The 12,671-nt window shown below is 36.8% G+C and overlaps 1 protein-coding gene across 2 annotated transcripts in view; it reads right to left on the reverse strand.

Annotated features, from left to right (window-relative positions):
- Positions 1-656: 656 nt before the first annotated feature.
- LOC140136852 (uncharacterized) overlaps positions 657-12,671 on the reverse strand; it is a 30,674-nt gene continuing 18,659 nt past the window's right edge. Inside the window, exons 3-7 of one of the 2 annotated variants that reach the window (XM_072158452.1) lie at positions 10,892-11,044; positions 8,750-8,868; positions 7,920-8,030; positions 5,266-5,333; positions 657-1,136 (exon numbers count right to left, since the gene is read on the reverse strand). In XM_072158452.1, coding sequence (XP_072014553.1) covers positions 1,001-1,136; positions 5,266-5,333; positions 7,920-8,030; positions 8,750-8,868; positions 10,892-11,044 — 587 coding nt within the window. In that variant the 3' untranslated portion in view covers positions 657-1,000. The remainder of the gene's footprint in view (positions 1,137-5,265; positions 5,334-7,919; positions 8,031-8,749; positions 8,869-10,891; positions 11,045-12,671) is intronic. The other variant, XM_072158451.1, reaches the window with a different exon arrangement.

Genomic DNA, 12,671 nt, shown 5'->3' on the forward strand with positions numbered 1-12,671 from the left:
GAACTGTGCAATCAGGGGACTGGTAAGCAATTGCTTATACAGCCCTAAACTAGTAAAATCATAGAGATTAAACCCCAGGAGACCTGACCCAGAATTGCCCTGTGCACACAAATATTCGCCGTAGAAGTGATGATGTAACAGGATGAACTGCCAAAGCAATAAACAATTTTTGAGTATATCGCCCTGCACTACAACGTACAAGCAGGTTGCACTCATCACCTGTGTATGTTTGCAATCGACCGCTCTTTTCAAAGATACTAATTTTACAGGTGCAAGCTTTGAATATTCTATAGAATTGCAATCCAGGTCTTTATCCCTGTTCTTTGACATCTATAGTTCAATGCAGAGATAGCACATGAACGTACTAGTGCAGGGCAATATATTCAAAAATTGTTTAAACCTATTGCTATGGTAGTTAATCATGTTACATCATCACTTCTAGGGCGAATAGTAAAGCAGCCATATTGGCTTGTTATGTATGGAGATCAAAATAGTATAATACCTGCATTTATCGGAAAAAGCCTTTATATTTTTTAATCCCCAATAATTAGTTCTGTATTTTTCTGGAATAAGGATTAATAGTACACAGGTTGTGTATTAATTAATCCCTATTCCAGAAAAATACAGAACTAACTAACAAATGTTCATTTGAGAAAATAAGTTCTGCAATCTTCTGGAACAGGAAATAAAACTTTCCCTTTGAGTTGGCGAGACTGGTCTCACAATTGAACAGTGTCAATCTTGTCTTGGGCTATTCCATTTAAAATCCACACTACTCCTGTGGAAGATTTAGCTAAAGTTGGGAACTTCTATTTAAAATACTCACTCCAGTTGTGGAAGATATAGGTAAAGCCATAATACAGAGGGAGTATTGGATTCAAAATGATTAACCCTGACCAATTACAATTGAAAAACATACTCCCCCTTTGGAAGATATTTCCAAAATCTTCCACAGGGGGAGTGTGGATTTTGAATGGAATAGCCCAACTTGTAATATATATCAATGTTTTGTAGCTTTATTCAATTGCCAGTCATATGTGGAGTACTTAATCTGCAATTTGTCAGTTTGATCGTTAGATTCCAGTAATGTCTTCATCTCCTGGGCTTTGTCGTCACTTACATACGGTAATGTCCACCTGTAAATATAGAAACAAGCTTTTTGTTAATCTTAAGTGCATCCTGTTTGTTTGTTTCCTGTCTTGTTATGATAAAAAATATATTATAGGATTAAATACCCACTGGAGATATGTGTGGCCAACAATATCCCAGCAAACACAAAATATTTTTAAAACGCTACAAACGTGTTTCCATGTCCGATTAATCTTGTTATCATAAAAATATATTGTACAATTTATAACCATTGGAGATCTATGTGGCCAACAATATCCCAGTAAACACAAGCATGTTTTTAAAACCTTACAAACGTGTTTGGTCAAAACATTTTAATAACATTTAAATGGGTTAAATAAAGGTCATGAAAACAATTTTATAACATATATAAAAAAATTACAGCAGCATTTTTAAAAATATGTCATTATATAGCAAAACATTTTTGGCAAACATTTATTCAAAATGTTAAAATGTTTTGCATTAAGTTTTCAAAAATGTTTTCTGATGGTTATTAAAACGTTTTATACCCTTTTATAACCCAACTTAAAATATTTTCTGTAAACATTTTGTGTTTGCTGGGAAAATTGTCAAGACATGGTCATACACAGGGGGGGGGGCACTTTAACATTGGATGCCCATATTTTTGACAGCCCCTTATGTCTCCTTCACATCTGTCATCTAAAGGCCACATTTTCTCAACTTGACTGACAATTTCCATTCAGCACTGTTTTTTATTATTGGTTTTTTTTTCAATCACAAAGCAATTCGAAGCAATTTAGGCAAGATGAAATATTAGCACCAGTATGACTACACCTTACAGCTCCCCATTTTACACCTGGGTGGAGTGAGGCAATCAAGATTAAGTGTCTTGCTGGGTCTTAACAGGGTTCAAACCCACTTGAGATGAACCAAAGTATAGTAGCAGTTGCAGGAGAGAATGCAGACCTGTAAGTATTATATATCGAATATTCAGTGCCAGAAGTGGGTAAGTGCAATTAGCTGCCATGTGTAGTGTAGATGAGTACAATATACTGTGTGTTAATTGCAAAATGTTCATAGGGCACCTATTGCCAGTGTTCTACTTGGAATACATATTATACTAAATGAGATTAATAGTATTCAGAATATTTTTTTAAATATTAAAATGTCTTTTTGTTTTGATCAAAATTAATAGTTTGCAATGCAATATGGGAAGCCAAATGGTTCAAAAAGGTCTGAAAAACAAACAAAGGTCTAAAAAACATGATGCATGGTTAGAAAAGCAAAAGGTCTTTCAATGTAGTACATTTTTTTTCAAGTTATTACAACAAGAGCGTTTAAGGGGTCGGATAACAACATTTGCACAGTATTTTTTGTGGGACATGAGAGCACACCAGACATTGAATTGCATTCTGAATACGAGGAATGTCCTTCTGATATCAAATAATATTTTACTTTTTGAAATTGGCGATATAATACACATTTCGTCGGCCGTATCACATACTCACACATTCCACATTTTTAACATTTTTGAGAAAATTGGTATGTTTGTTATGTTCTATTCTATGTAAGATATTAATTAATTTAATTATGTCATATTTGTAAAGCCTTGAAATGTCTGTATCACATAACGACGTATTTGTCGATCACTTATACTGCGCAAGCCCAGTATGTCGTATCTGCAATTTGCCGTTTCACATTTGTGACGTATTTGCGCTACGTATTTGCACGACTTTGTCATTGCACGGGTAAAATTGCTGTTTTGTCCTTTTCACATACTGACGCATTTGCGCAACTGTTTCACATAGTAACATATTTGCACGACGTATTTGTCATTTGATTCTCACATTAATGTAGTGTGCACGTTATGGGGATACTACACCCCTGCCCAATTTTGTGCCTATTTTTGTGTTTTTCTCAAAAATTATAGCCCATTGGGAACAAGTAAGATATGTATATTATAGGGGCAAGAACTACAACTACTAAACTATGTTTACATTGATTTGATTGCCAAAGAATAGAGCGTGGCCTAGCGGTTAAGGCGTTGGACTGTGAATCCAAGGGTCAAGGGTTCGAATCCCAGGTCCACCTGAGCTCTGCTGGCTCTTTGTGTCCTTGAGCAAGGCACTTCACTCTACTTGCTTAGTGCTTCGGAGGGCACTTTAAGCTGTCGGCCCTGTGTACATGCATATTTTCTCACATTAATGTAGTGTGCACGTATGGGGATACTACACCCCTGCCCAATTTTGTGCCTATTTTTGCATTTTTCTCAAAAATTATAGCCCATTGGGAACAAGTAAGATATGTAGATTATAGGGGCAAGAACTACAACTACTGCACTGGAGATTTTATTTCAGCACAGACAACAGTTGTGGAGTTACAGTCAAAAATGAGGGAAAACCAATATTTGATCAATAAATCAATAACTACTTGCTTTGAGTTGTTGAATTTTCAGTACAGTAGTTGTAGTCCTTGCCCCTATAATATACATATCTTACTTGTCACCAATGTGCTATAATTTGTGAGAAAAATGCAAAAATAGGCACAAAATTGGCCAGGGTGTAGTACCCCTTAAAGAACGTCACACAGGCTATTCAAAAAGAGCAGGGATCATCCCGGTACTGTTGACTGTAGTTCAAAATACACTCATCTACTCTAGGTTCTAGAGTGAAAATAAGTACAGCTTGTCTGTACACAGTGCGATAATACTCATACATATGAGGGAGGCACTTATAAGGAAGAAGAAGAACTGAATTATTCTTTTCACTGTGCGGACAGAAACAATAGAATGGGAGATGTAATGGTTGTGTTTACTTCCAGTAATGTGGGTCAAACTGTGAATTTCTGTTCACACAACAATTGACCCAGGTCAGACCTGGGTTATACTGGTCTTTCCTAGGTTGAATTTTTCTGTTCACCCGGGTTGTACCCAGGACCCAGGGCAAAACAGGCATAGTGTGAACATGCCCTGTGAGACATCTTGCACCCCTCTTGCCAAGGTCAGCAGCTCTTTTGTCAGCAGTTTTTTAAACATTTCAGAAAACTTACAGATGATATTTTGTAGCCTTTACAATGTGGATGCATGAATATTAGATTTTCAAAATGCTTTTTGTACAAGTAACTCTGTACAGGGCTGTAACCTAGCAACCACCAATCAACCACCTTTACACCTGCTGGTTTGGCTTCACCTGAAGCATTCAGTGATGCCAACACCTTAGGCGCACAATTGGGCTACTTGGCAATCACTTGCCGCTCCTCAAAAAAACTTGTGCCGCTACTTGTCTAAAATTGGACTACTTTGCAAAAGTCAAGTCGCGGCAGTAGTTTGATGTAGTTTCCTTTCACTTTAGCTGATTTATAAAGGGTTTGAGTCTCTGAAGCTCCAAATTTCAATGACAAAGGGTTTTGTGACCAATATTGATCATTATCATGTTTTGGTTGATCCAAGTGTGTGACGTCCGTAACTTCCCATTAACTACCGGAAGTTTTTGAGTCAAGTGCTTTCCCGCCCAATTGGGTGATTTGCGTTCTAAATTCGGGTCAATCCGCTGAAATATCCAGTATTGGGTGCTTTTTTTGGAAGCTTAAAAATTGGACTACTCGAGACTCCTTTACCGCGGCCTGGCGAGTCAATGTGCTGCGCCATGGCTCTGAAAAGTTTTGGCAACACTGGAAGCATTGGGCAGTATCGCTATACACCTCTGACAGGTAACTTTGCCACCTCTGACAGGTAACTTTGCCATTGCCAATTGGGCAGGAAAAATTTCAGAAATACCTGTCTGTATAGTGGATAATAATCTTAGATCAGTGTAAATAAACAAAATTTCTGAACAACTTATTTTGTATATAGGCCAGTAATTCTAAAAGAGTGTCAAAATATAGACCACTTGACATCAATGTTTATCAACAAAGGCTAGGGACTGGTCTATCGATATGCTTGAACGAACTGCTACACTGTTCAATGGGTTTCTTGTACTATATGAAATGTGGTGGGCGATTTAAAATGCATGTGCCCTGAGCAAACTATGATGCGTACGCACACTGCACGGCAAAGAACAATGGAAATTGCCATAATTTGTGTGCATACTGCCGAGCAATGACGTCACATGTCAAGTGGTCTATATAGGCACAACTATGAAGACCTGCATAGATCTGATTTTGTTTTAGAATAAATACCTTGCAACCTCCTCAGGAGTCTCTCCAAAATCACACCCATACCATTGTAAAAGCTTTGGTAGCATTATCTGAAAATATACCACATTCAATTCATCACAAATCAGATTTATCAGTTTATATCACAGTAGAAGGGAGGAACCACATTAAGGAAGACAATTTACAGTGTACGCACAGGCGCACGACCAACCTCAACCTGGACAGCTTGAAGGGACCAGATTTACAGTCTACGCTTGAAGGGATTATATAAAGCCCATCAAAATTCATCTGATCAAACTTAAAGGGCATTTGGGCATTATAAAACCATCTCCAAATGTGCGTAACCTCGGGGTGATTTTTGACAGTCATATGTCTATGACAAAACAGGTGAACTCCATCGTGTTCCTCTGTCAACCTCCAGCTTCGCAACATCAGAAGAATACAGCATCATTTGGATACGGACACTAAACATCATGTTGTCCGGGCCCTTATACTTTCGCGTTTGGACTATGGTAACAGCCTTCTCTATGGACTCAAGTCTCAAGATCTTCGCCGCCTTCAATCCCTTCAACACAAAGCATCCAAGCTAATTTTCTCTGTCCCTAGACGTACTGATCCAAAACCTCTCATGAACAATCTTCATTGGCTTCCGATTAGCAACCGCATCCAATTCAAACTCTGTCTTCTGATTTATAAGTGCCTGACTGACTCTGCTCCGCGATACCTCATCGATTCAATTAGTCTTAAGCCAACACCTCCCAGTGGCCCTGTTACAAGATCTGCCCTGGACAGAACTCTCCTAAACATTCCCATGTGCAAGTTAACCTGTGGTGATAAGTCATTTACAGCTGCTGGACCGTCCATCTGGAACAGCCTGCCACGGAACGTACAGGAAGCTTCTTCTCTCACACAATTCAAAAAGCTGCTGAAAACTCACTTGTACAATTTTTAGTATTTTTCATTTTGTCTTTACATTGACTTTTCTTGTTTTCCACTGGCTGGTTATTGTTTGTTGTTGGTAATGTAGTTTTGTGCGTTTAGATCAATTTTTTGCATAAGCGCCTTAAATCACCTTTATGTATGTATGTATGTATGGGCAAAAACTAAGCACCATTCATAAAGTACATGAACCCATTTACACATAGCCTGATGAAGTCAAATGACTTGACTTTAAATCAAGATTTTCCAATGCAAACAAATTATTAGAAGTTGAGTTCATAATAGCTATTAAAGCATAAGCAAGGGAGAGCATAAAAGGCAAATTCACTTTTGTTTTGAAGTTGACTACTGTTCTCGGTGTCAAAAAACAATATGCTAATCCTCAGTCGCAATCTGAATTTGACCTTTTTGTTTATGTTTATGTGATGTATTTTCACACAAAAGATTTTAAAACTTTGTTTGAATTAATAACTTTTGATTGACAAATCAAAAATTACTCTCTGTTTTAAAACTTTTTCCATCTTGGCTGATGGCTTTTTCAGAATGACCACTGGGATCAACTTTTCCTGCGGGATTGACCAGTGCTTTTGCATCCCTCCTTCAGCCATTTTGGACGCCATCTTGGAAAACCACTTTCCGGTAGCCCGATTTTTTATGATTTTTTTTCTGTTATTCCTAAGGTCCCATAGTACCAAAATCAGTTAAATAACCTTTTGTTGCAATTTTTTTAGGGTCAAACCGTATATTCCCCCGTCTATATGTGGTTCATTGAATTAGTCTATAGAGTAACTTTATATCTGGATATAGATTATTCATTCAGTAATTCCAAACATAATTTTATAAATTAAACCTAATACTGGAACTAAAAATTTGCAACTCACTTTGCCACGCCGTGTCCGAAACCACTGGACGTCATCAGGCACCCGACTGACAATGGTGTGGCATCAGACAGTGAGGAATAATGATGACTAATAATGACTCTTGCATGAAGATAACTATCCCTTGGGTTATTCAAAAGGTTTAAGAACTCTTTCAAGTGCTTTGGCATCGCTACTTGCTTCAAACCCACCAACACCATAAGGGGGAAGCTTGTGCATGTCAAGGATAAACCCCAAGAGATAAACAATGCAATGTAGTGTACAGTATCACATGCACTGACTCTGACTGAAGTGACTCTTACGTTGGTGTAACCAAACAATTCCTACAATGCTTTTACAAACACAGATGCCCAGGTTCAAATAGAGCTTGAGATTCCACTATGTGCGACCACTGCAATGAGAACACTGAACACTTCTTTGGTCAAGAGGAGGCAGTTGAGAAGAGGGATGGTTCGAGAGAGGAGTTAAGGAGTCCTTATGGGAGAGAGTCGGCGAGCCCACCATTGGAATGGGGGGACTCCATTTCAGGTTGTCGCACACGTGGGGCCCAGCATTGCAGGATTTCCCTGCCATCTGATATCACGCAACCATCAGTCGGGTGCCTGATAAGGTCCCATGGTTTAGGACGTGGAATGGCAATGTGAATTGCAAATTTTAGTTCCAGTATTAGATATAATTTGCAAAATATAATAGAGTAACTTCATCAGAACATTTTGATTGCCTGTTTGCATTACCGGAAGTTGCGATGGCTTATTTGCCCTCCATGCACAACAAACCAAGATGGTGGATTTACCATAGTGTTACGCATGGTGCAATTTGGAGTTGATACTTGGTACTCTTTAGTTCTACATTCATACTTGCCTCTCTCTTATTGACATCTACTGTGATTTCTGAATCCAAGTAGTTACCAGCTGCAGCATTCAAAGCATAATCTAAATTCTTCTCTGAGTACACATTGATTGGTGGACAGGACTGCAATGAAAAAATAAATAGTACTATCTATTAGTTTGAAACTTTTATGTCATTACAGAATTATACAATGGGTATCTTTTGACCTTACTAAATCTATATAAACACAAAGGTCTAGAGTAGACTCTAGTACTCCTTCCTAGAGTAGCTAGCAAATTCTAAAGATTTAAATGCAAAGTTCAAAAATAATACAAATTAACTTAAGACAATGTAAAGGAAAATGTCCTTTCTCCTGATACTAAATTCTCCTTGACCAAGTTTAACTTTAGACCTGGTCTAACTCTTTTGTGCTTACGGACCAAAATGTTGACATAAACAAACAAAGAAACAAATCAATAAAAATACCCAGGAAACATGTACTCACACCATAAATTTACTGACTGGCTGACTGACTATAACCTGTGAATGATTGACTGACTTGATTGATGTTACTGACCTGTCTGATTCACTGACTGACTCATAAACCACCCACATACTCATCCATTGATTCATACACTCAATCATTCCATTGATTGATTGATTGATTGATTGATTGATTTGATCAATCAATCAATCAGTTATGCTCCCACACCCCTCACTCACTTAATCACTCACTCAATGCACTCACTCCATCATTTACTCAATCAGTCACTCAATCAAACAATCACTAGATCAATGAAGTAATTATTACACACTCCCTAACTCCCTTCTCACTCTATGACTCTCTGACTAATGTGACTTACCTTAGCACCACAAACTAAAGCAAAATGTATTCTAGGATCAACTGTTTCCAAGGCAACACTTAGTCTTGGGTCTTCTGTTCCAAAGAAAGGCTTATCAGAACTTGGGTGTGGCCGATTACCTGTAAAGATGGGTTATAGTAGAAAAATGTTGAGCAGTTTAATCACAATAAAAATTAAGCTCTAATGTCCATGTGACATAAAGTGGAACACCCTATTGACCTTTTTCCCTCTATCCCACAATGCACTATTCCAGGGGGATATGACGTAGTTTATCAACCTCATAGATCGTGTGCATCCGATGGTCTTTGCCAGGCCTTTGCAATTATTTTGTCTTAATATGGGCATACTGATTCCATATATGCGGATTATCGTAAAGGCCATCGATGTTACTAATTATGCAATTATTGAATACACGAGTGATGCAGTTACGGAGCGATGCAGAACATCTGTGTAAGAGATTTTGTTTACGTTTTATTTTCATGTCCGAAAAAAAGTGAAACGGATGCCGACAAAATATCACTGCATGTCCCGTCATTAGTTTTTCACCATTAGGTCTATAAAATGTATACAAAGTTAGGTTTCAATAACAGGAAACTTTTTTTGGCGACGACACCATGTCGGAATGTCCGTATTCCAGAATGTAATGAACATAACTCTATACTCCCCCGGGGAGATGATGTATTTTGCGACACTCATACCCCCTGGCATATATAGTGCATGATGGGAAAGAGGGAAAAAGGTCTATACATGAACCCTTGTTCATCAGGAGTTCCATAATTCTCCTTAGTTTCAAAAAGCCAAAAACCAATGAAACATGTCTTTGATAAATTTTCAAAATCTCTCAGTCAACATGCAATTCTATGTTCCTACTCAATTTTTACTCAAAATATGACCATGACTGAACTATTTTTTTTTAAAGATGTCTTTTTAGACCATATTTTATCTTTTTAGTACAATTGTTTCAGGGCGGGCCCCTGTCATCAACTTGTTTATGCAATATTATTTCTAATATATAATTTTTTTGATGTTTTCCTTTATAACCTGGAATTATATTTTGTTGTTTGTTTTAATATGCCTGCGGATGTTTGAGCCTGGTCATGTACCTTCTCAACCCTCCTGTTTGGCCTTAACTGTGTTCCTTTTCAATATATCTGTTTTTATGTGTATTATGAATAAAAAAATTGTTTGATTTAAACACTTTGGTCAACTGTATCTGGCATCTGCAGACCTGCCAACCTACCAAAGTCGGAAAGAGGGACATTGAGGCCAAAACCTTGTACATGTGTACAAATCAGGTACCGACAAATTCAAAGACTTGAGGTGTGCAATACTTTCAGAATTCAGGGAAGGTTTTGCATGTCTAAATTTACCACAATAGACTAAAGAGAATGCTATAGCAAACGTTTAAAGTGAAATTTGCATAATTTTCTGCTGTTCTTACATTTAAATTTGCCATCACTGAAATTTTCAGAAAGCAGGACTGGCCTTCTTTTTCACTTTGGAAACCCCCAAATGAGGGACAGTCTCTCAAAATGAGGGACAGTTGGCAGGTCTGCATCTGACAGAACAGTTCTCCCATGCTTCCAACAGCATGCTGGATCAATAATATCTTTGGTATTTTAAAACTTATGTAGATATTCTCATAAAACTTAACATATTCTGAAGTGGTATGGTGAAATGCAATAATTCAAGAATGCTTCGTGAGCATTCAAAGAAGCAAACTGCAATTTTTGAATATGTATCTTCCTTGTTGGATCACTGTGTCTGAGTCTTGACCAATTTCAACAAATGAGGTCTTAAATCTGAGCAAAAAGATGCAGTTATTGGCTTTTGATTCCAATTATGACATATCTGCCTTTGTTTAGGATATACAGAGGCAGTGGCGGCGCTACGAGGGGGAGACATTTGCCCCCAATATTTTTCTTACCACCCCAGTTTGCCCCCCACACTTCTGAGGCAAAAACCCCAAATCACGTAAATTTCCACTTTTTGCAGCAATTTTGTGCAAAATTTGTGCCAATTTTGCCCCTCCCCTTGAAATTCCTCCCGAAAAAAAAAAAATTCCTGCCGCCGTCACTGTACAGGGGTGAAAATAACGGGTACCTTAATTCTTTTTCGGTCTGTATTCTGCTACCTACCTACCTCGTAATACCCCATGTTCCATATCGTCTAAAGTGTATACTTGTTCACCAATCACATAGGCTGTCTTTTTCCAAAACTGTTCCACTTCCAGGACTGAGTTTGGTAAGGTGTCAAGATCTGCTAATCCATGAATAGTACATGCATTGTAAACATCTATGATCAAAACCACCAGTATAGTTAAGTATTATATAACAAGATGGATGGTACAAAATAAGGCTGCTTTCAGTTTCATTTTGTAGTGCCACTTACTAAACATATATGAAGAGCTTTGTTTCAAAACCCCTTACATCCACTTTTGGCCAAATTGAGTTATTGGCATAATATTATAGTGTGGGTAAAATACACATTTTGGTGGTTGTTTGACCTTCATACTACCTTCCCTTCCGAGTTATTGCATATTTCCGCTTTGGGAAATCTTAGGAATTTCCGAAATCTGAACTTAAAATGAATATAGAATTGTTTTGTTTTAAATTTTTGATGTATAATGGTAGCCTGGAATGTTCTTTACCTATTAAAACCAAAAGGAACTGTTTTTGGGTCACTATGTTTGAAAAAATCATTTTAATTAACAAAAGGTGTAGCTTCGAAATACCCCAAAATGCCATTTTCCTAATTTAATTAAAAATTCATAATTAAAAAAGTAAATGAGATATTTCAATAGTCAAGTTACATAATGTAGTGCAAACAAATGGGCTCAAATTTGATTGCAAAGGTGGTTTCTAGAAAAGGGGTAAATTTATTTTGTTGCAAAACCCCTTACATCCACAAAAGGTGCGATATAAAAGAAATAATAAAATAAATAGGAAGCCTTGAAAATTGTCCCAAACCTATTCTTTTAGTTTCTATTCATCAACACTTTATCCAATCCCAAATTGAATCAAATCGAACAAGTAATACTTGCACAATTAAAAAAAGCTGTTTTTCTCAAAAAGTCAAAAGTGGATGTAAGGGGTTTTGCAACAAAGCTCTTCAAATATGGATTACTACTAATTTACTAGATTTTTACTAATTGCTGTGGGTATTGCATGTATCACTTTTAGTTTATGTTTTTACGCACTGCTATTCTAAGGGGCCTTGTTACAGAGTATATAAACAAAAATACATTAAAAATGGAATAATATAGTACATAATGAAATTGGTTATTTTACATTAATGATCAATCATCCTTTTTTTTTTTTTTTTTTTTTTTTTTTTTTTTTTCACAACTTTATTCCTGTACTTGAGTCCGTGGGAGGAAAAAAAACATACAAAATGACCACCGGACCCCTTCACAAAATATTAAAATTATACAGTATATTTGTATATAGGGCCTATCTACTTTTACAATTAGGATAGATTTAATAGATTCCATTTTGCCATATCAAAATGGGAGAAACATTTCTCAATTTCTTGATATAGACGTAACTTACTTTTGAAGACATTTAAGTTAGGTTGCGATTCATTAATTTTTGCCCAGTATAAATAATATTTACCATATAAAATTAAAAAGTTAAATCTGTCTTTCTTCCTATCCAAGATGCCAAAAAGAATATCCTGTTCTGAAAATGATATATCGAGATTCAAAATAAATCTTTCAACATCATTCCAAAATTGATAAGAAAAATTACAATTCCAAAAAAGCTGACGAATCGTTTCGACGTGAGATTTACAAAAGGAACACAGATTTGACTGAACAATACCCATACGAGACAATAGTCCATTTACTGCTAGATATCTATGTAAAATTTTGAATTGAAAATATCTTAACTTAATCGAAGGTGTACAGAGTTTTGATATCGAG

The sequence above is a fragment of the Amphiura filiformis genome, chromosome 17 (genome assembly GCF_039555335.1).
Source record: "Amphiura filiformis chromosome 17, Afil_fr2py, whole genome shotgun sequence".
Taxonomy (NCBI): domain Eukaryota; kingdom Metazoa; phylum Echinodermata; class Ophiuroidea; order Amphilepidida; family Amphiuridae; genus Amphiura; species Amphiura filiformis.